At 36.9% G+C, this 21,614-nt stretch overlaps 1 protein-coding gene across 1 annotated transcript in view; it reads right to left on the reverse strand.

Annotated features, from left to right (window-relative positions):
- The window catches only part of LOC129730652 (zinc finger protein rotund-like), a 264,493-nt gene extending 243,744 nt beyond the window's left edge, over positions 1-20,749 (reverse strand). Inside the window, exon 1 of the mRNA XM_055690162.1 lies at positions 19,131-20,749. Coding sequence (XP_055546137.1) covers positions 19,131-19,265 — 135 coding nt within the window. The 5' untranslated portion in view covers positions 19,266-20,749. The remainder of the gene's footprint in view (positions 1-19,130) is intronic.
- Between the last annotated feature and the right edge of the window lie 865 nt (positions 20,750-21,614).

Below are 21,614 nucleotides of genomic sequence, written 5' to 3' on the forward strand. Positions count from 1 at the left end.
CTTCATCAACGGGTCCCGACTTGCCGTTTTGTTTATCTGTCTCACTCTATTCATGTTCCACACGCCGTGGCCGGTGCATTACATGCTGCTGCCATCACGTATGTAAAACAAAAGTCGGGCATCAAGGTTGATTTGGTGGTTTTTGGCGATTTACGATTGGGGCTGTGTAATTTCGAGCAAGTAAATGAGGTCTAATTATGCTTGCTTATACCCATATTACCGTAAATACGAGGGATTCGATCGTTGTTGTTTTGTTTTGCTCTCGATGGTTTGGTTGAAGTGCTTTCAACAATTTGTTCCGATGGCAGTTCGGCTCGAGTAACGAAAGAGGAACCCCTCGGACTGAAATTGACACTTTATGGCGGATGCTTTAATTGGGCAAGATTACCATGCCGCGTAATTAAGATATCGCAACTAGGTGTAGCTGGACACGATTCCGAAGGGGTAAGTACAGGCCGGGATGCTTTAGACATAAAAAACAACCAGCAGAAGAAACCAGCTTTTATGGTACTGCAAGTGCAAGAATTATCTTGCTATGGTTTGATTTGGTTTTATGTGAAAAGCATAACTATAAAAATAAGTAAAGTGTTGCTAAATTAGTTCTTGACAATATGGTTTATATGTCTACAAGAATAAATTGGAGAAAAAAATATTAGCTTCCAAATTGCGATTCACTCAATTTCAGACTGCATCGCAGGATTCTTTCAAGAAACCCACGGTGTGGTTTCTATTTTTAACTGCAAGATTTATGACGCGTAATGTACAAAGTTGCTAGTTAGCAACGCTAATGTCCAGCTAACAGCTTACAGATTTCGCAAATTTTTGGTTGGTTAACGGAACTTTAATAATTTGGCCCACAAAACACATACCTAACCTAACCACTGAATTTTCAGGCAAGTAGTAGAAAATTTGTTTGCAAACACATCAGCATCAGCGTTCAAGATGCCAACTGCTTCAAATCGTGATGCGTTTTTAATTATACACTGAGTTTTGTCTGTTTTATTCGAATACCATGTTAGGTTCATGTCGGATGTAGCATTTGAGTAAATCGAGTTAGGATTTTTTGGTTAGATCAAAAGAGAAAAAAACTCGAAGCCATAATTCCTTGTCCAGAGTTCTATTTAAAATAATTAGAAATCTTTCAAACAGTTCGTCAAACTAAACAAGTTATTTAAAAATGTTCTTTATGTTCATTCAACCTGGTATAAGAATAACATGGAAACCCGTATTGGTTCTAAACTTTCTGTCAAGCTTTGAATTTATTTAGCGTTTATTGAATAGAAAGGTGAGTCAATAATAAAAAGTTATAGATATTTATATACAAGACATAAGTTTTAAAATTTTCGATTGAAAAATATTCACGCCTATACAACTTTGAAGGAAGACAGTGTTTTAATACTCACTAAATTTAAGAATTCCTCTATCTTTTTTAAAACAAATAAAAGAGAACAGTACAATTTTCGTCGAGATGATAAGTTACACACATTATGAAACTCGCACAAAAATGGCTGCTCATCAGTTTTATTTGTTTAAGCAAATTGGAAATTAAATTTCTGTGGTGTGCAACCACTGGTAAATTACATTACCCTTGGAACGCAGCCCGTGATCATTATAACACAATTGATATTAAATAAACAAAAGTTTTGTAGAATTGTAATATATATCCAACTTGTGTATGCATGTAATAATGGAATTTTATGTTGATCAGTTTTTTCCGCTAATTACTTTAGTGGAGACATACAGTAAAGACGAGGGAAACAGTAATAATTATATTAAGGTAAGCGTCAAGCGAGAATCATTTCACAAGTTTCAGATGGTAAAGTAATAAATGGAAATATTGTCGGAAGAATCATAACACTGACTCTATAAATCTCATTAAATGCCAAGTATCTGTGATATCTTCTAAGACCATTATTAGTCAGGTGAAAAAAGCAACTATAAAACTTTCAATTTATATTCTCAACCCAGAAAAAATCATGATAAAGTGCATTTATTTATAGAAATCTGCTTTGCACGTGTCATTCAACCAAAGAAACGAATCTGATATAATATGTTTTGTTTCTGATGAACACTTCATGTACAACAGTATAACGAAAGGAAAAATATTACGATAAAACAATGGTAGAATTTTTAGTTTCGGATAAATATTCAATTACAAAACAATAATAATATTGATAAATCACCAACCAAAATTCTCCCTTGTGTCTCAAAAAGTCTATAAAGCCTATTAGAGGTCAAGGTTCCTAGTAGCGTTGCACCGAATAATAGGGCTGGTAAAAAGTTTTTTTGTGGAAAGTACCGAATTTTCAGTTCACAGAATAATGGTTTTAACTTGAGCTTGGCTAGGGTAATTCACTTCAAGCCAAGAACAAAAAGGTTTTTAATGTTTCTCATCTTATCATCATGTTTCGTTGAATATTTAGAACATGAAATGTGATGTGATTTGATCTAAGTTATAAATTACAATAACTCGTTTATGAGTTTGTTGTAATCCTCAAATCCAATGTTTAAAACTCCGACGCCGATGTGTTCGTAGTGCTCTGTTTGAATTATACATATACAGTTCAAAGATTACACTCTGTATAATTGTGATATGAAGAAAGGCTAAGACATACCTTTTTCTTGAGAAAATCTAAAGAATTTCAACAATATCAACCGATTATCTGTTTTCTGCCGTTGCACTTCATATTTTTAATTTTCAATGCAATTTAAATTTCACACAATCACAAAAAAAAATCTTGCATTCGACAGCTGCCATCGCTATCAAGTTTAAAAAGATTTTCACTCATGCATGCGGTGTGCGTAAAGCAACCGTTTCGTTTGTGTGGTTTTAATTTGTTGATTCATTTTCCGTCGGTATCGGCCCGACCTGTTGCAACGTTCTCCGACGGCAAAGGAGATAGCTGTATTTCAAACACATTCTGGCCATGTCAAAACATGAAAAATGTAACATAAAGTAGATTCGTTCTAAAACGAATAGTTAAGCAAATTTTGGTTGTGAATCTCTTTGTGCGAAAGCCCCGCTTTGAAATTTCCATTCCAGGGCAAAACAATGCACTCGAAAGGCTTTTTCTTCACAAACAAATGGAAGAAAATATTTTCTTACACAAATTTCGATTGTAGATTGTTTTCTTCACGAGATAAAGAAGATGAATCCGCTGTATTGAATTTTGATAGCGCATATAACTACTAATTGCGTTTTTTCGATATTCAATTTTAATGAAACATATAAAAATATTTCCAGTGATTTTTAGTTATGTCTTTCAAGGCACCCAAACATTCATATAACGGGTTACAACTAAAATTTTGGATTTTTTTCCACTGCTGTCAAAAAAAAGGTGGATGAAATTGAAGAAAAATTGATTTATTTTTCATGAAGATACATTCATTATGAATTAAACAAAAATATCGCACAAAATAAATCGCATAAAAAAAAATCATTTGAAACTTCACGGGCAGCTACAAAACAATATTTCCACAGCATTATTGGAAAAAAACTTTTTTTATGCGCTGTATAGGGATTGCATTGAAAAAATTCTCAGTTGAAAATAACTCGAAAGTTGTTGATTCTGATTTAGAATACCTATGAGAATAATTTTAATACATCGGATTGATGAACGAAACTTTTGCCTTTCTCCTAGAAAGGTATCCGGAGTGATTTGCGATAAGGGCGCAACTGGCAAAAGATAAACATTGGGGAATATCAGTTTGAAAACTTGCAAGTACATTTTTAAATCGTAATTTCAAAGGAAGTGACTAACATAACATCAATACCGAAAATCGACGTAAAATAAACCTAGCTTATAGTTTCCTAACATTAAATTAAATTTGTGCATTTATGGCTTAAATTTGCGCTTTTCTTCTAACCTTTTTCTAATGAGCCTAAAAGCATTCTGACAACGAGATTCGTCCACTTCTATTTCGCCTTAAAGCATTCTGACAACGAAATACGCCCATTTTTTTTTCGCCTTGTTTTTTTTTTTCTTCAGTTGCGCCCCTTCAAATGCGCCTTTTTTTTTTGAAAACAAAAGTTGATCCGCCCTTTACTGTCGCCTGTTTACGAAATATTTAGCAAATAAGCCCGTTGTTTCAAAACAATGTAAAGGGCCTAGTTCCAAAGTATCTTTTGTTTTGGGTAAACTGCTTTATCGCCCTTCACTAAATAATTTGATCGATTTATACAAAAGAAAGAATCCTTTCCATGAATTTCGTAAGTCTTTTTGAAACCAATAGTGTAATAAAACCATTTGTTTACATTTTGTTAGTTGCGCCGTAATCGCGAATCACTCCGGGTATAGCAATCACTGAAAAAACCAAAGGTATAAAAGTGCTCCAAAGGGTCGAATCTCGTATATCAATCGACTTAGTTTGACGAGCTGAGCATTTTCTGTATGTGTGTGTGTGTATGTATGTAACGGTCTCCCAATCTCACTCAATTTTCTCAGAGATGGCTGGACCGATTTTATTGAAACTAATTGCAAATAAAAGGTCTAGTTGCCCCATAAGACCCTATTGAATTTTATTGATATCGGATTTTTGGTTTCGAGGTTATGTATCAAAATGTGAAAACCACAAAACTTCATTATCTCAGAAACTACACAACCGATTTAAACAAAATTGGTATCAAAGGAACGGGCTTGTTTTTTGAATCAGTTGTGAAATAATTTTATAGTGATTGGACATGTGGTTCAAAAGTTATGCAAAGAAACGTGTTTCAAACACTGTTTAAACTCACTCACTTTTCTCAGAGGTGGCTGGATCGATTTTCACAAAATTAGTGTCATATGGAAGGTCTTGTTACCCCATAAGACCCTATTGAATTTTATTTTTATTGGACTGTAACTTTGTCCGTTATGTATAATAATGGGAAATCAGGCTATGACAAGAAACATGTTTCTAAGACTGTGTGAACTCACCCAATTTTCTCTGAGATAGATGGACCGATTTTCACAAAACAAGTTGCAATAGAAAGGTCTAGGTGCCTGATATGACCCTATTGAATTTTATTATAATCGAACTGTAACTTTGTATGTTATGTATCAAAATGTGAATTATCTCAGAAACTACACAACCGATTTGAACAAAATAGGTGTCAAATGAACGGACTGTCTTTAAAACCCCTAAATAACGAATTTTATGATGATTGAACATGCAGTTCAAAGGTTATGAAAAGAAACGTGTTCAGAAAACTTTATCAAATTCACTCGTTTTACCAAAGATGGCATGACTGATTTCAACAATCTTAGTTTTAAATTGAAGGTTTAGTTGCTTTATTGGTACCCATTTAGTTTGATTATAACACTGGTTGACAAAATCGAAAAAAATGCTGCTCAAATTCAAATACTATGCTCCAATTGTTCCTTCTAATACAAAACCAATATTCTAGAATACAAAGAGTTGATATACTTTTATTGGATTGTATTTGGCAATTGAAGGATGTTTTCCATAAACCGGAACCGGAATTTCAAAATAATGTATGAAGTTGATTCCTGGCCTGTGAGCATCATCCCGGTACTCCAGAAACCGGAAGCTACTGTCAAGAAATTTAAAATGCCGTCTGAAGATGATTTCTGTCCTCCGGGTATCATACAGCTTCCCCAAATCGTATTGGATGATATTTGTCACTTTAGGAGTTTGGTTGGAAACTGTCGCCATCTTTGCATAGAAATACCCAGATTAGGCAGTTCATCTGGTCATCTGGTTTAAAAATTGGGTTTGAGGTCAGATTCTAGCCACTGGGTATAATCCAGGTTTCAAGAACCCATATTGATTGGTATTCGGCCATTCATTGGATGCCCCTCAGAAACGATCAGTAATATCAACTGCGTTAAAGAATTTCATTTTCACTGATAAGATCATTCAAATTAATGTATAAGGAACAACATTCAATTATACATTATTTGAAATCTACTGACTAACGTTGACTTGAAAAGATATAGTTGAAAGAATTTAATGTTATTTGCATGTATATGTGTTAATTTATGTTCATATTTTATATTCTAAATATTCGGAATAGTTGTGCTGTAAGCTACCAAAAATTTGTTGTTTAGAATGAATAACAAATCAAGCAGATATTATCAAGGTATATTTTTCAAGTGTTGGAGTAAATCTATTCTAACAAATAATAAGTTCGAATGAGAAAGGCTGAGTCTCACCGCTAGGTGGATTAATTCGCTACTTTTCCTACATAAAACTGACCAAAATGGTAAGTTTTGGACGCAACACCTTTGTAATGCGTTGGAATTCATTCCAAGAATCGGAAAAATTAAATGGCTGACAATGTTCTCGGGAGTGGTCTTTTTCATATACCGCACACACAAAAATCGCACAAAAACAATAATCGCATAAAAAAATTCGCACAAAATAAGTTTCGCACAAAAAAGAGTCGCACAAAAACAGGTTTGACTGTACTATGTTTTCGATTTATGATATGTTTCCAGTCCAAAAATCTTCAAAATAATTTTATCAAATTTGATGTTCAAAGTGCTCCACTGTGTAGCGGTGAGACCTAGCCTTTCTCATTCGCACTGTATTATTTGTTAAAACAAATTCGTCAACAAAAAAACTTCAAATTTTCGAAAAAAAAATACATCTTTATAATTTCTACTGGGTTCATTGTTTACTCTGAATAATAAAATTGGGTAGTCAACAGCCCAATTATACCAAACAATTTGAACTAAACATTCACACGCATATGAACATAGGGGAACTGCTCCATTACTCATCTCATTAAACCGAAATTCACGAAGAATGCACGGATTAAACACTAAATTTTAACGAAATCATTGAACAAATAAACGAAGTACGCTTGAGTGCCCTTTTGGAATCCTTCAGCATTGTATATTTAGTAAAATTAGCTAGATTTATCCTGAACTTTGTAAAACAAACCATTTTTCACAACGCTTCCATAGGCATCTCAAAACTTGAGTCACTGCTCAAATATTCATCTCATGACGCCCCCATATTTATCCAACTGTTAATCATGAATAAATCACATTATAATGAATGAACGTAGCCGCAGCCCGTCGTAATAGTTACCTAGATACCCGCTGTAGTTGTTTACGTGCAAAAATGGTAACCTAGGTAACCCCTACAGTGCTGTAGGATTGTGTCAATTAAGTTGAAATAATTCAACATTTTCAGTATGATTTTTTCGTATTAACAGAAACTGATTTGGCAACTTTTGATTTTCTCCAACGCAGTGAAAACAGATGAGAATACATACAGTTTAGGAATTGTAGGAATTCATCTCATATATTTCTGCTAATTCAAGCTAGTTTTTTTGGAAATTTGAAAACATTTCAAAGATTAAAGTTTTCTTAATGTAGTGAGTAATTTTGTTTAATGATTAAAATAAAAAGTGGTCTACTAGTGATGAAAAAAAAACTTTGGTTGGCTGCTGAACAGGTTCCGTTGTAGCCGTATAGAACAATAAGCGGACTTTGTTTTCTGAGATATGTGATTGAAATAAATAGGTTTTCGTGTGCAGATGCCGGACTATCATATCAAATTTAGAGCTTTTAAGTGAGTTTTTGAGGATTCTACTTTATGAGAAATCTAAAATGAACTAAGAAGAATCCATTCCATGGATTAGCAGATTGGTTTAGCTAGAAAATATGCTTTTTTTCCTGTTTTCAATTGTGTTTTCATGTTGGATGAGATGAATATATGGACTGAGATGAAGTTCCCCTACATTGTGGGTTTTTCAGGTGGAGAGCGGGAATGAACTTCAGATTTAATTTTGAAATCCGAAACTGCGGCTTCCGTCTCTTGGAATGAAATACATCCTCAAATTTCCAAATACAATCCAATAAAAGTATTTCCACTCTTTGCGTTTCAAGAACAGCAATGCTGTATTTCAAGTAAAAGAATTTCATCATAATAGGAGTATGATGTATGAAATCAGACATAATATTTTAGAAATGAGTTGTGCTATAGAGGCTGAAAAATGAAAAAAAAAAAGATTTCTCATTTCGAACAATTCAAATCCTAGCAACGCGGAGAACGTTCAACTTAAACAAAAAAGATGTTGAGGCTACATATTTTATTCTAAGCAGTTGGTTTCAAACAGTCTTTTGGTTACGTTTCTTTCCGAATCTTTTGAACCACATGATAAATTAACAAGAAATAAATTACTTGTTAGTTTAAGAGACAACCCATTCGTACGACACCTGTTTTGTTCAAGCAAGTTTTGTAATTACTGAGACAAGAGACTTGCGTTTCTTTTTTTGCAATTGGTTACAAAATGGTTAAAGTAAAAGTCTGACTGTAATTAAATAATTTAGAATCTATGGGACAACTAGACCCTTTATTTGAATCGATCCAGCCATCTTCGAGGAAACTGAGTGAGTTTAAACATAACTTTTGAACTACATGCCCAATCATTATGAAATTCATTGGTTAAGGGCTTTAAAGGTAGCCCGTTCATTTGATTCCAATTTTGTTGTTTGATTCCAAGATCGATTGTGTAAATTCTGTGGTAATGAAGATTAGTGACTTTTACATTTTGGTACATAGCGGACAAAACTACAGTCCGATTACAATAAAATTCAATACGGTCTTATGAAACAACTAGACCTTTCATTTGACACTATTTTTGTGAAAATCAGTCCAGGTATCTCTGAGAAAAGTGACACACATACACACGCATACACACACATACACACCCTCATAAACACATACACACATACAGAAAATGCTCAGTTTGTCGAATTGAATCGAGTGGTATAAGACATTCGGCCATTGCACCCTGGGATAAAATGAACCAAAACTCCCACTAAATAGAAGCCGCTAGGCTGGCAACCTGATGGATTTCTTATGCAAAATTGGTCAAAGAATCGATTGGTGATAGTTCCATCACGGGAAAAGGTCTATATTTCCAAAAATACGCAAAAATAGGGTGGAAAGGGGCCAAATAGACCATTTTCCGTGCCCTGCACAAAATGAAACCTTCATCAATCGATTTATTGACCATTTTTACACAAGAAATGCTATATTTCAGGTTGTTAGTTCAGTTGCAATTATTTAATGGAAATGTGGGTTCCGGTTATTATTTTGGAAATATAGACCTCTTCCCGTGCCCCGCACAGAGTGAAACTATCACCAATCGATTTATTGACCAGTTTTACAAAAGAAAGGCAATATTTCAGGTTGCCAGCCTAGCGGCTTCTAATTAGTGGGAATTTGGATTCATTTCTTCCCAGTGTGCATTGGGACAACTTTTTATACCTTTGGTTTTGCCAGTGATTGCTATACCTTATAGGAGAAAGGCAAAAACTAGAGCACCGAAATTAATTTATCACTAGTTATACTAGTGTTAGCAGGGCGTTAATAGTTTACACAGTTGAATCAGGATGCTTACGTTAATAAATAAAAATTAAACATTGAAAAAACAGTGTGCGTCAAAAAAAAAATGCGAAAATGTTTAAACTTTACCAATGTGACTATTGTTCAGTTTTAGTTATGTGACCTTTAAGTTTATTCGCATTGGCAACCATCGCGGGGGCTAATAGTTCAACTTGTGAAATTGTGTCTATTTATTTATTTATTTTATTTCTTATTCATTGATTATTATTTACATCATCTGACAGTTGCCTTAATATAATCGATAGTTGAAAATCGCTAAGCCAGACAATTTTCTGTTTAAATATGTGCTAAAGCTCGCCAAAGTAGCAGAAAACAAAGCTTCAAAATATATAAGTATGTGTAATTGAATTCAAAATTCACCAAGGCGATTACAGCAAAAAACATCAAAAGAAATGGAAAATCTAAAATATGTCAGGTATTGGGATACCTTTTAACCCTTTAGAAGGCAGTGGCAACTATATTGCCACCAACGAAACACATTTTTTTTTGTTTCACCGAGAATATCGTTTATAAATTTTTGCTTAAACAAGGTCTTCTGGGGGTCTCTCGAAACATTATAAGTTTACTAAATTTGCTAGAAGTGTGCAATGTTAATTTGGGGATAATTTTTACATTTTATTTACTTTTTACTGAGCTTCTGTCGGCTCCTAGCGCAGTTTTCACGGCCTTATAAAGGGTTAAAATGGGATTTTCTGAAATCTGGTGATATCTGTCAAATTTTCAAACATGTGATTTTTTGTTGTCTATGATTATTTTTTGGTACCGTTAGTTTGTAACTGACTGTAAATATTACTTGGCTTTTTTATTTTATTTTTTACCTAAAAAAATTGAATTTTAAACTTGAATAAAGTTTTCGTAATTAAATAGAACACTATCAGCATAAAATTTGGCACAACTTTAGCGTAACTAGTCTGACGGGAAACAGGGATGCCTATTTCAATCAGTCTAAGAAAACTGGCCTCGAACACTTTCGAAGACGGTAACGAAAACTCTGATTATCTAGCATTCTTACGAATACATAAAATACCGTTCATTACAGAGAAATCTTTGAATAAACATCAATTATAAAAAATCAAGCTAAATTGTTACCATCAAGACGCCATTTGAGTGCTAAAAAATCCCCTGCAAAACAGATGCAGACTGCCTAAAATGGGTTCATAGTGATTGAAATACCGGGTCTCAATTGAGAAATGATTATTTTTAAAATTAGCTAAACCAGTTTCAAAATTTAAAAACATGAGCTGACAGAGAAAAGATAGTGAACAAGTTGATATACCTATGTTTGTATTTCACTTTACACATTTCCAATATTTTGTCACAATACATACGAGGCTGTTGAACTATTTCAAATAAGTCCCTAACCCTGATTTGACAAAATTTTTATTGAATTTTTTTTCTCAGCCGAATCTTTGAAATATTTTCGAAGGTGTTATAGGTACTAATAAATCAGCAAAACTATTCAAAACTAGCTGATGTTGACGTCTGTGAAATAGATATACCTAGATCATTACAAAATGTAATATATTTTATTAACAGTATGCCGATGGTCTGCAACCTGTGAACTTCTGCAGACACTTTTTATCAACAACTAATTCCTAGATTTAGTAGAAGAAAAAGCAACGACATTGGAAAACAGTTCTCCCAGTTTGCTTTCTTTTAGCTTATTTGCGGCTTTGAATTTCCACGACGAAGCAGCATTATTGCGAAATTCTAGCCTTTCGCGACTACCCGAAAATAATCATAGTTGAAGTTTCGAAAAGGAGAATTGTCGAATAGAATTGTTGAATTGTGAAGGCGGCTCGATCGAAAGAATCTCGTTATTTGTCCACCAGCATACGACGTCGAGTGATTTCGAAGCTTGAAAGAACTAAACTGAAGCTTTTAGTAACAGCGTTTCTATATTTCAAGTTTATATTATCTTGGTTTAATCGCCTAAGATTTGCAATTTATTGAACTTGGTTCGTTTTTGATGTGTTATTTTATTGTTATTTTTTATAAGATTAGTGCTTCTTTGGCCAAGTAGATTTTCTTCACTTTGCATATAACGTAAAGCCACGATTCAGTTTTTTATGGCTTGAAGAAAAGTGTTGTGTGTTTCAGAGCAAGCGCGTGTTCACTAGCCATTTTGATGTACTAGAAGCAATACTCGCTGATATTCTCTGGATTAGGAGATAGGAAGCTGGGATTGGTGAGATCGTTTTAAAATTTTAGTAGATTTTGATTATAATCATGAATGAAACAATACTAAATACGCGTCAGACTAATCAAAATCAGTCTAGATGAGTAAATATGTTAGGGGTACTGGAGGCAAGCTCGCCCTCCTAAGGAAAATGATTCTTTAGTAGGACTTGTATATTTCTCGCACAGAATCATTGCCCAGATTCTTTTCAACAATATATGAAGACTGTCAGTACTTCGAACTGTTATTTTACAAGAATTAGTAAAGTTTTGAAACTAAGATAAAAACGACATTTGGCATTACCTCAATTATTATTTACTGAACCATTATCCTTTCAGAGATCGAGTAATGGCGCTTAAACCATAAGCATAAATTAAAATGCTAGAACTAGAGTTAATGCTCAAGTTGCAACCGTGACAGTTAAAGCGAGTAAAGGCGCTATATCCTTGGTTCCGAAACCCGAACATAAGGAGGAAATACCTATGTTCCATCCTAAGAGATTGGTCAAGAAAGGAGTGTAGCTTTGTCACTCCCAATGCATTATATTACTTCTTACATACGGATCGGTTGATACGGATTGTCCCCGTTCTGAGATTATATTGTACATTGCGCTACATAGTAGGCCTGGCCGTTGACAAGAAAAATGTATGGAAACCATTTTTAAAATGGTGGATATCATTTTCCAGGATCCTTTCAAGTACTGGCTGGGGTAGTGTAGACTAGACTAGTCTAGACTAGACAACAAATTTCTATTTTTAGCAGGAACTAATGACTTCATTTGAATATTGATTTATAATTTTAGAAGATGTTGACAGATTTTTCATTATTTTTGTTAACAAGCTAAATGCCAATAATTCAAAATTTTAAAGTTACAAGATTAAATACAATATAAGTGTAGTTTGAAGGATTGCAGTCAAAACAGTCGCTTCGGAGTGTAACCTCAATCGCTACCATAAACTCTCTTGATATCACATATTTTGATAATGTTGAAATGCCAGCACTCATGAATGACTACACAAAAAAGCTTATAACATCGGTAAACACAGGTTTTGCAGTAATGCTCGAACCGAAAAAAAAATTATCTTTTTAACCATTCCTATGAATTTTGGTGTCCCTAGAAAAAATAAAAGAACTGGTGAAAAGATATTTTCACCAGTGAATAAAATTGTTTTTTGCCAATAATTCTTCAGTGTTTTAATTCGAAGGGGTTTCTCTCAAAACAAAAGGGTAGTGATAAAAGCCCAAGCAACTCACTCCACTGTAGTAGTAAAGCACAGGTGCATACTGTACGGATACATAAGTGTGCTAAAATCCATAGCTCAACTGATCTGTTCCGCGTTATACGCAGAGAAACAGTAAATAAAAGGTATGTCAATTAATGAGTCTAATTCTTGGAAGTCATTAGCGATTGCATGCCAAAGAAATTGTATTCACGGTAAAAATATTACCACAACAACACGTCAATAGCCCGGGTAAGGTTCATTTCCAATTCGACAGTCTAGCCCCAAAGCTCCTGCACGGTATCGATATTAGACCCGAATCAAATTGAGCGCTGTCCAACTTATCGATACTTTCAGATCAATATCGATTATCTCTTCGATTCATCGATTCTTTCAGATCAAAAGCGATATATATATATATATATATATATATATATATATATATATATATATATATATATATATATATATATATATATATATATATAAATATATATATATATATATATATATATATATATATATATATATATATATATATATATATATATATATATATATATATATATATATATATATATATATATATATATATATATATATATATATATATATATATATATAGATATATATTTTTTTTATTCACTTCTTTTCTCTTAAATTATAACATTATATACCTTAAAAAAAACATAGGATAAATGAATAAATAAGTGTACCAAATGAAATTAACGGGGGTAAGATGTAAAGTATGCAAAAATAAAGAGAAGAAAAATAAATAAACATCACTTATCTTGGCGTCATGTTGCATTTTTATTCTTTGTTTGTTTTTGTTTTTTTATTTTCAAATATATATATATATATATATATATATACATACAAAATACCCATAATTTACTGCAACATCGTGCTGCAAATCCATTCTTAGGGAAGAATGAGTGGATTGGAGATGGAAATCGACAGGGAAAGGAACGAAAAGGACTTTCAACTGCAAAATGAGTCTGTCGATGATGCACTATCTCGCTCTTCATCCATCTTGAATTCTCCAAAAAAAAAAAAAACTGATGACGCCGCTATAGAGGGTGAATACGTTGATGACGACGACTACGAAGATGGCATTAACGTAACCCTCATATCAACTTCACCATCAACCCAGCTGCCGCCAACCGGTACGGAGCAACGTAAAATCCCATCGAACGAAAATGGGAACCGAAACGGGAGACTTAGTAAAGCAAGCCAAAAACGCCTCAAGAAACTGAGGGAAAGTGGGTATAACCGACAGGAAGCACTCCAGTTGGCTCAAACCCCACAAAATACAAAAGACCTCTCCAAACGCCCTAGAAATTCGGACCTAAATTGGTCAAACAGCAGTGGCAATCCGCGTCCCCCTAAACTGCCACGCCAAACGGGAAATGTTCAATCAACGGCTACTAGATCCGTTCAACAGCGAATCGAGGCGATTAGGAGTCAAAGAGTACGTCCGTCGTATAAAGATGTTGTTGATGGTGTTAAGCTGGGTATCCAAACACAGAACTTACCACCCAGCAACTTAACGACACACAGAATGCGATAATCTCAAGAGTAGCAGAGCAAAGAAAGGAGATTCTAAAACCCAAATTTGGACACTGTGCGTTCAAATCGGGCTATCTAGACATCCTCTGCAAGAACCATGAAACCGCAGGGTGGCTAAAATCCGTTGTTTCATCCATTAAACCCTGGCCGGGGGCAGAACTTTCTGCGGTCGATGAAAAAGACATCCCAAGACCAAAAATATTGATCGGGTTCTTTCCACTGAGTGCAGGAGACAACACGGATAGAATTCTGGCACTTCTGGAAAGTCAAAATGATGGATTGGTGGTAGATGCGTGGAGAATCCTCCAACGCAATGCCATTAACCAGCATGTGGAACTCGTGTTCACGGTGGATGGGGTGTCTATGATGGCCATCAAGAAATCCAAGTTTGTACTTGACTACAAATTTGGAACTGCTCAGCTAAGACAGAAGCTCAGAAAGAAAAGTCAGTTGGAAACCACTGAATCAAATCCCAGGATCGAGTGGTGTTAACGATAGGAGACGTAACTCGGAGCAGACCGATCGTACCACACACACGGTAAATAGAAATATAACCAATAGTCCGAGGACAAATAATGGATTAATGCCGACCTTCAGAAAAATAAATCTGCAGGCGAACAAAAATCCAAACACTGGCAACCGCATAGCAAACAGTGGAAAGGGAGAACCACAACGATGCGGAGACTCAAACAAAACCAGAAATGAACAGCAAAAACATTAAATGCGTTCAGGTGAATCTGCACCACGCAAAGGGAGCAACTGCTGTACTTTGGAGGAGATTCACAAAAAGCAAACTGGATGTAGCTTTAATCCAGGAGCCATGGATACATAACAGTAGGATACAAGGAATTCCTACAAACACATGTAAGCTAATATACGACGACGGTAAGCCCTCACCGAGAGCTGCAATATTAGTAAACGGGAAAGTTAATTTTTTTCCACTTACAGAATTAATTTCGAGAGATTTGACAGCGATCATACTGGAGGCACCGACAACCCACGGCAAGACTGAAATATGTATAGCATCAGCATACTTTCCAGGTGACATGGGCGAAGTTCCCCCTCCAGAGGTCGCAAAATTGGTTTTTTATTGCAAGAAACAAAACAAAGCCTTTATAATAGGATGTGACGCAAACGCTCATCACACGGTTTGGGCCAGTACAGACATCAACACTAGAGGTGAGTACCTTTTAGATTTCTTATCATCACAAGGGATAGATATATGTAATAAAGGGGATAAACCAACTTTTGTAAATGCAATAAGACAAGAAATTCTTGACTTAACATTATGCAGTCCGACAATTTCCGGTAGGATAAAAAACTGGCATGTATCAGATGAAGAATCCTTATCTGATCACAAGCAAATATCAACAACACACTGAATTTATTTGAGATCCCAGAAAAACTAACTGGGAGCAATATAACTCAAAACTAATGGGTGATTTGAACGGTTTTGAAGGATGTTCCAAATCATACAGAGAGCTGGAAATAAACTCAAAACATCTTTCAAATTTAATCCAACAATCATACTTAGATTGCTGTCCTACAAAGATTCGTTCTACAAACAGAGAGGTGCCTTGGTGGAATCAATCCTTACAAAAACTTCGGAAAAAAATCCGGAAATTGTTCAACCGGGCTAAACGAACTCAACAGTGGGATGAATATAAACAATCCCTCACCGCCTATAACAAGTAAATTCGAAGATCAAAGAGGACTTACTGGAGGCATACTTGTGAAAACATCACGAATACTCCAGCAGCCGCCAGGCTGCAAAGAGTCCTTGCAAAAAATCATTCAAATGAACTAGGTACTTTGAAGAAAGAAGATGGTTCTTATACTAGCTCTACTAACGAAACATTGGAGCTAATGATGAGAACACACTTTCCCGGGTCCATTATTGACTCACGTGTAGACCAAAGTACATCTGCATCGAGAACTGGAATTCCTGAAACTAGGACGGAAATTTACGAAATAGTGAATATGACGACTGGGCTGGATAGAACCAGGGATGATACAATTACGTTGGCCAACAAAATTTTTACTGAAAGTAGAGTTGAATGGGCAATAGACTCCTTTGAGTCCTTCAAGTCACCTGGTAGGGACGGGATTTATCCAGTACTACTACAGAGGGGTAAAGCAGTTTTAATACCTATTCTAACACAACTCTTCAAGTCAAGCCTAACTCTAGGTTATATTCCGAAAGCGTGGCGACAAGTACGGGTTATTTTCATCCCCAAGGTCAATAAAAGGAACAAAACATCACCAAAATCCTTTAGGCCTATAAGCTTATCGTCAGTCCTTCTCAAAACAATGGAAAAAATAATCGGTGAACACATCAAGTCATCATATTTTTCCAAATCTCCTCTCAGCAAATATCAATTTGCATATCAGGAGGGTAAATCGTCTGTAACAGCACTACATGCTATTGTTACAAAACTAGACAAATCTTTTGCAGCGGAAGAAATTTCACTTGCGGCGTTCCTTGATATAGAAGGAGCATTTGATAATTCATCCCATGACTCAATGACGGCTGCAATGAAGAAACGTGGTTTCGACAATTGCATTATTCATTGGATCACCGAGATGTTATCAACATCAGCAAACCTTGGAAGCTCGTACATAAGTGTAGAAGCAATAAAAGGAAGCCCGCAAGGAGGAGTGATATCTCCTCTATTGTGGTCGTTAACAGTTGATGATCTTCTTAAAAAAATGATAGATGAAGGGTTTAAAATAGTTGGGTTCGCTGATGATATAGTCATAATTGTTCGTGGCAAGTATGACGATATCATCGCTAACCGAATGCAAACTGCCCTAAGCATTGTTTCCTCGTGGTGCGATAGGGAAGGTCTAAATGTAAATCCTTCAAAAACTACTATCGTTCCATTTACACGAAGGAGAAAAGTTATGCTAAATAATATAAGCTTGAAAGGTGAGCTCTTGAAACTCTCAGACAACGTCAAATATCTCGGGGTACTCCTTGACAAAAAACTTAACTGGAATACACATCTAGAGCAAGTTATAGGCAAAGCCTCAAATACTCTATGGATATGTAATAAAACTTTTGGTAAACAATGGGGACTAAAACCGAAAATGATCCATTGGATTTATTCGGCTATTGTGAGACCCAGAATTACCTACGCTTCACTGGTCTGGTGGCCAAAAACAAAAGAAAGAGGTGCTCAAGATAAGTTGGAAAAACTTCAACGGCTAGCTACTCTCTCAATAACGGGTGCAATCAGAAGTACATCAACCAAGGCATTGGAAGCTTTACTCTTTATGCTTCCACTGCATCAGTTTATGCAATTAGAAGCAGAGAAGAGTGCTTTAAGGATTAAAAGACTCTTAAAACTCTTTGAAGGTGACCTAACAGGTCATCTAAATATTCTAAAAACTATTCGTATCAATCCCTTAGTAACCAACAATGAAAACTGGATGGAGAAAAGATACAACTTTGAAAGGAGATATCAAATAGTTAAACCTGAGCGCGATGTTTGGGAACGCGGGGTCCCGATCTCCGTCCGGGATCAATTGTTTTTTACACAGATGGTTCAAAAATGAACGATCGAGTGGGAGCAGGAGTAACAGGCCCAGGAGTAGATCTATCAATTCCGATGGGTCGATGGCCAACCGTTTTCCAAGCCGAAGTCCAAGCTATACTAGAATGTTCTGTTATATGCCTACGCAGGAAATACTGACACTCAAACATTTGCATCATGTCCGACAGTCAAGCAGCTTTGAATGCTCTGAAGTCTGCAACATGCACATCAAAACTTGTTTGGGAGTGTTCTCAATCACTTCAAACACTGGGTTGCAATAATCAAGTAAATTTATATTGGGTTCCTGGTCACTGTGGAATCGATGGGAACGAAAAAGCCGATGAACTGGCAAGACTTGGATCGTCTCATCAGTACATAGGACCAGAACCTTTCTGTGGCTTATCCGCTTCTTCACTTAAAATGGAGATGAAAGCATGGGAAATTTCGAAGGTGGAGTCCAACTGGACAAACACTTCCATTGGTAGGCAGTCAAAGAGGTTTATAACACCGAACGGTCCTACGACTCGCAAAATACTGGAGCTTTCAAAGAAAGATCTAAGCACATATACTGGTCTAATAATAGGGCATTGTCCGAGCCGTTATCACTTGAAGCTTATGAAAAAACTTCAAGATGATACGTGTCGCTTATGTGGCATGGAAAAAGAAGACTCGGAACACCTGTTATGCCGATGTCCGGCAAATATTAATAAAAGACATAAGTTCTTCAATAGGGGGCTGTTAGAACCCTCTGAAATCTGGAGAACAACTCCCAGTACGGTTATTCGCTTCATGCGAAGTGTAATACCAGACTGGACTAATGCTATTGGTCATATTATGACGGCCACTCCCAATAGTGGTACGTTATCCTGACTTAGCAAAATTAAAAAGGGCATATGTCACAAAAGATCAAAAAATTGGTCGCAGTGATAAAACACCCAACACGAAAAAAAAACTTTTTCATATACTTAAATTAGTTTTCCCGTAAGCCAATGTAGAAGCAACGAACCCGACGGGCAATTACTCTGCGTTAAACTGACGAACTTCTAACCAAACTAGAGGCGCCAAACTTCATAGGGATGGCTTAGAAGCTATTATCTTTCTAGGACAATTATTAAAGCTCTGCGGCAAACATTTTTTCTCTTTTGGGGACGAAACAAAACTCTGCTATCAGAAATCGCAAACACATCACCCATCCCCAAGTCAAACAGCGTGTAAATAATCCCGAACGACACTGTTCGTAACGTAACAGACAACACTCACCTTACTGTGAAAATCCAGCATACAATCACTATAGCCGACTTCCGTCTTGATAGTCGCCGAACCGGTCGTCCCGCCTGCCAGGGGGCTGCAAATCTGTCCAACACTTAGCGGCGCTTCTCTATACCACGGATACATATCTCGAACTCTCGCCTAATGCCACCACAACTACTGCTACTTGTGTCGCTGTTTACAAAACTCACCGTCACTTTTGCTGGCCTCCAAAGGCTCATTGCGTCATTCGAATATCGCTTTAGCTTTTGGTTGATTTCTACTCATCCCAAACCGTCGCCGGAAATTGCACAAACCGCGGCAAACCTAGATTAGTGGGAATGAACTGCTCTGCGAGTAATGGTAACACTGGTCACAAACGTCGCGCACACATTTTTAACCAAACGACAAACGTATCTAACTACATTCAATTTCACCCAACATGCAAGCGAATGATTTTGTTCCTGATTGCATTTCGAAACCGACTAGCAGTTCAACCAACCAGGGGTTGAATGTGATAAAATCTCAGCTATTCAAAGCTACCGGTAGTCAATTCGTTCCCAATTGTATATGGCTGGCGCCCCAACTTCTGCTGGTCACGTATAATTTAATCACGCTTTATGAATGAACCATAGCATTGGCTGCCCGGCGGCGGTGGTGCTGCGATTCGATTTCAGCTTCTTCCCCCCGAGGCAAACCATCGATCAACATTATTGCACGGAATCGATTGCCGATGGAAATAACAACAGATTGACACAATAATCATTACACTTTTTTGTTCACTAATGTTGTTTACATATTTTTTCTCTCACTCACTTGTTTCTTAGTGCCGGTCTACGCTTGTTGCGGTCAAACGCCGGTCGTTCAGACTTTCACGATTGTCACAGAAATGCACGTACACACGCACACGCAGGCTAACGTCTGCACATTCCCCCGCGCACAAATGGTTCAACCCAAGTCACGTCTCATTACCTCCGAAGAGCCCCTTCTCGCTGCTGCAACTCATTACCGGGGTAATTGCAGCCAAAGTTTACTAATATCCCAAAACCTGCGAAACGGTCGGTCAACTGGATGTTTTCTGACTGGCCAAAAAATACCTTCACGTTTCCGAAAAACCGACGAAAAAAGCAAGCAAAACAACACACGGAACCACACACGGATAACGAAGTGCAGCAACAAGAAACTCAACGCGTCCACCGTCGCCGCCGATTTCGTCTTCGTCAACGGTGTTGTGCCAGCCGTCGCACACGCGGTACCGCCAAGGGTTTGGCCAAGAGGAGCGCGGAAAAAAAGACTGTTTGATGACCTTTTTTCTTCGCTTCCGAAACCGGGAATGATCTGCCGTTTTTATTTTACACTTTTGCTCTCCTCACATGGACGCTTCGCGGTCAATTACAGTAAAACAGTAGCAAAAGCAACAATATCTGCACCGGCCCCGTTACTGTGTTCTGCGGAGGAACGTCTGTCCACGAGTGTTCCTCTGTTTAGCGTTTTTTCACGTTGTACTACCAACTCGGCAGCCCAAGTCTCCGCACACCGTGAGCCGCGTGATGCTCTGCCGGATCTGCCTTCTTTCTTGCGCAACAGCACCAGTAACGTGAAAACAGAGCAGAGGCCGCAGGAAGAGAAAAAAACACGTCTACAACACTTGGAAATAACGAACCGAATCAAGTTATTTGTTGATAACGCGGGAGCTGGCAGCATAAAGTTTGAAAGAAGTTTCGGCTGGCTCGGGTTCTCTCTCGCTCACGTGTGTTCCACACCGCACACTAGCACGCGGCCAGGCCAGTTAGAACCAATGTGCCGCGCTTCTAATCACAAACTCCACTTGTGCCGTAACAATTGTAAGGTTCCTACCGGTCTAGGAGAAACTCTCTCGTTTGTTCTCCCAGTGCTCTCGCACTCACGATACTGACCACGAGAACACGTGACAGCGTTCCGCAGTGTTAGTTCGAACGGGTGCAACCACTTTTGGGGGGGTACAAGTGGGGTACCGTGACTGCTGAAGAACCACCTGCTGTCTCGTTTTTTCGCTCAGGTTTCAGTATGTTTTCATACTGGATCACGGTAGAGCTCGCGCCCGCCCTCAGTTGCGATTGATATGGGCGAGTTTTTTCCTGTTATCTGTACTTCTCTGATGGTGTACGGGTATTCGTGCGATGTGATGTGACGGTTGGCAAACTCCGAAGTCCGAGTGGGTTCGGTCGGAACATAGTCAGACAGTCAGTTAGTACTGGCTTGACGGTTGGACTACGAAAGCGGTTGTTGGTTAGATTTCTAACAGGCCGACGGCCTGTCGGTGAACTCTAAATTATTGAACGTTAGAGCTGTGTATGAATATTACAAAGGGGCAGAACACAATGAAAAATAATTTGAAACTTATTTTCATTGGAATTCTTGGGAAGTATTTAATAGTGCTTTCGTTCATTTTGTGTTTTGGCTATGATATACTTAGAAACTCGCTCATAGAGAAACAGTCCGACGAAGTATTTTAAG

Source organism: Wyeomyia smithii, chromosome 3, assembly GCF_029784165.1.
Source record: "Wyeomyia smithii strain HCP4-BCI-WySm-NY-G18 chromosome 3, ASM2978416v1, whole genome shotgun sequence".
Lineage (NCBI taxonomy): Eukaryota > Metazoa > Arthropoda > Insecta > Diptera > Culicidae > Wyeomyia > Wyeomyia smithii.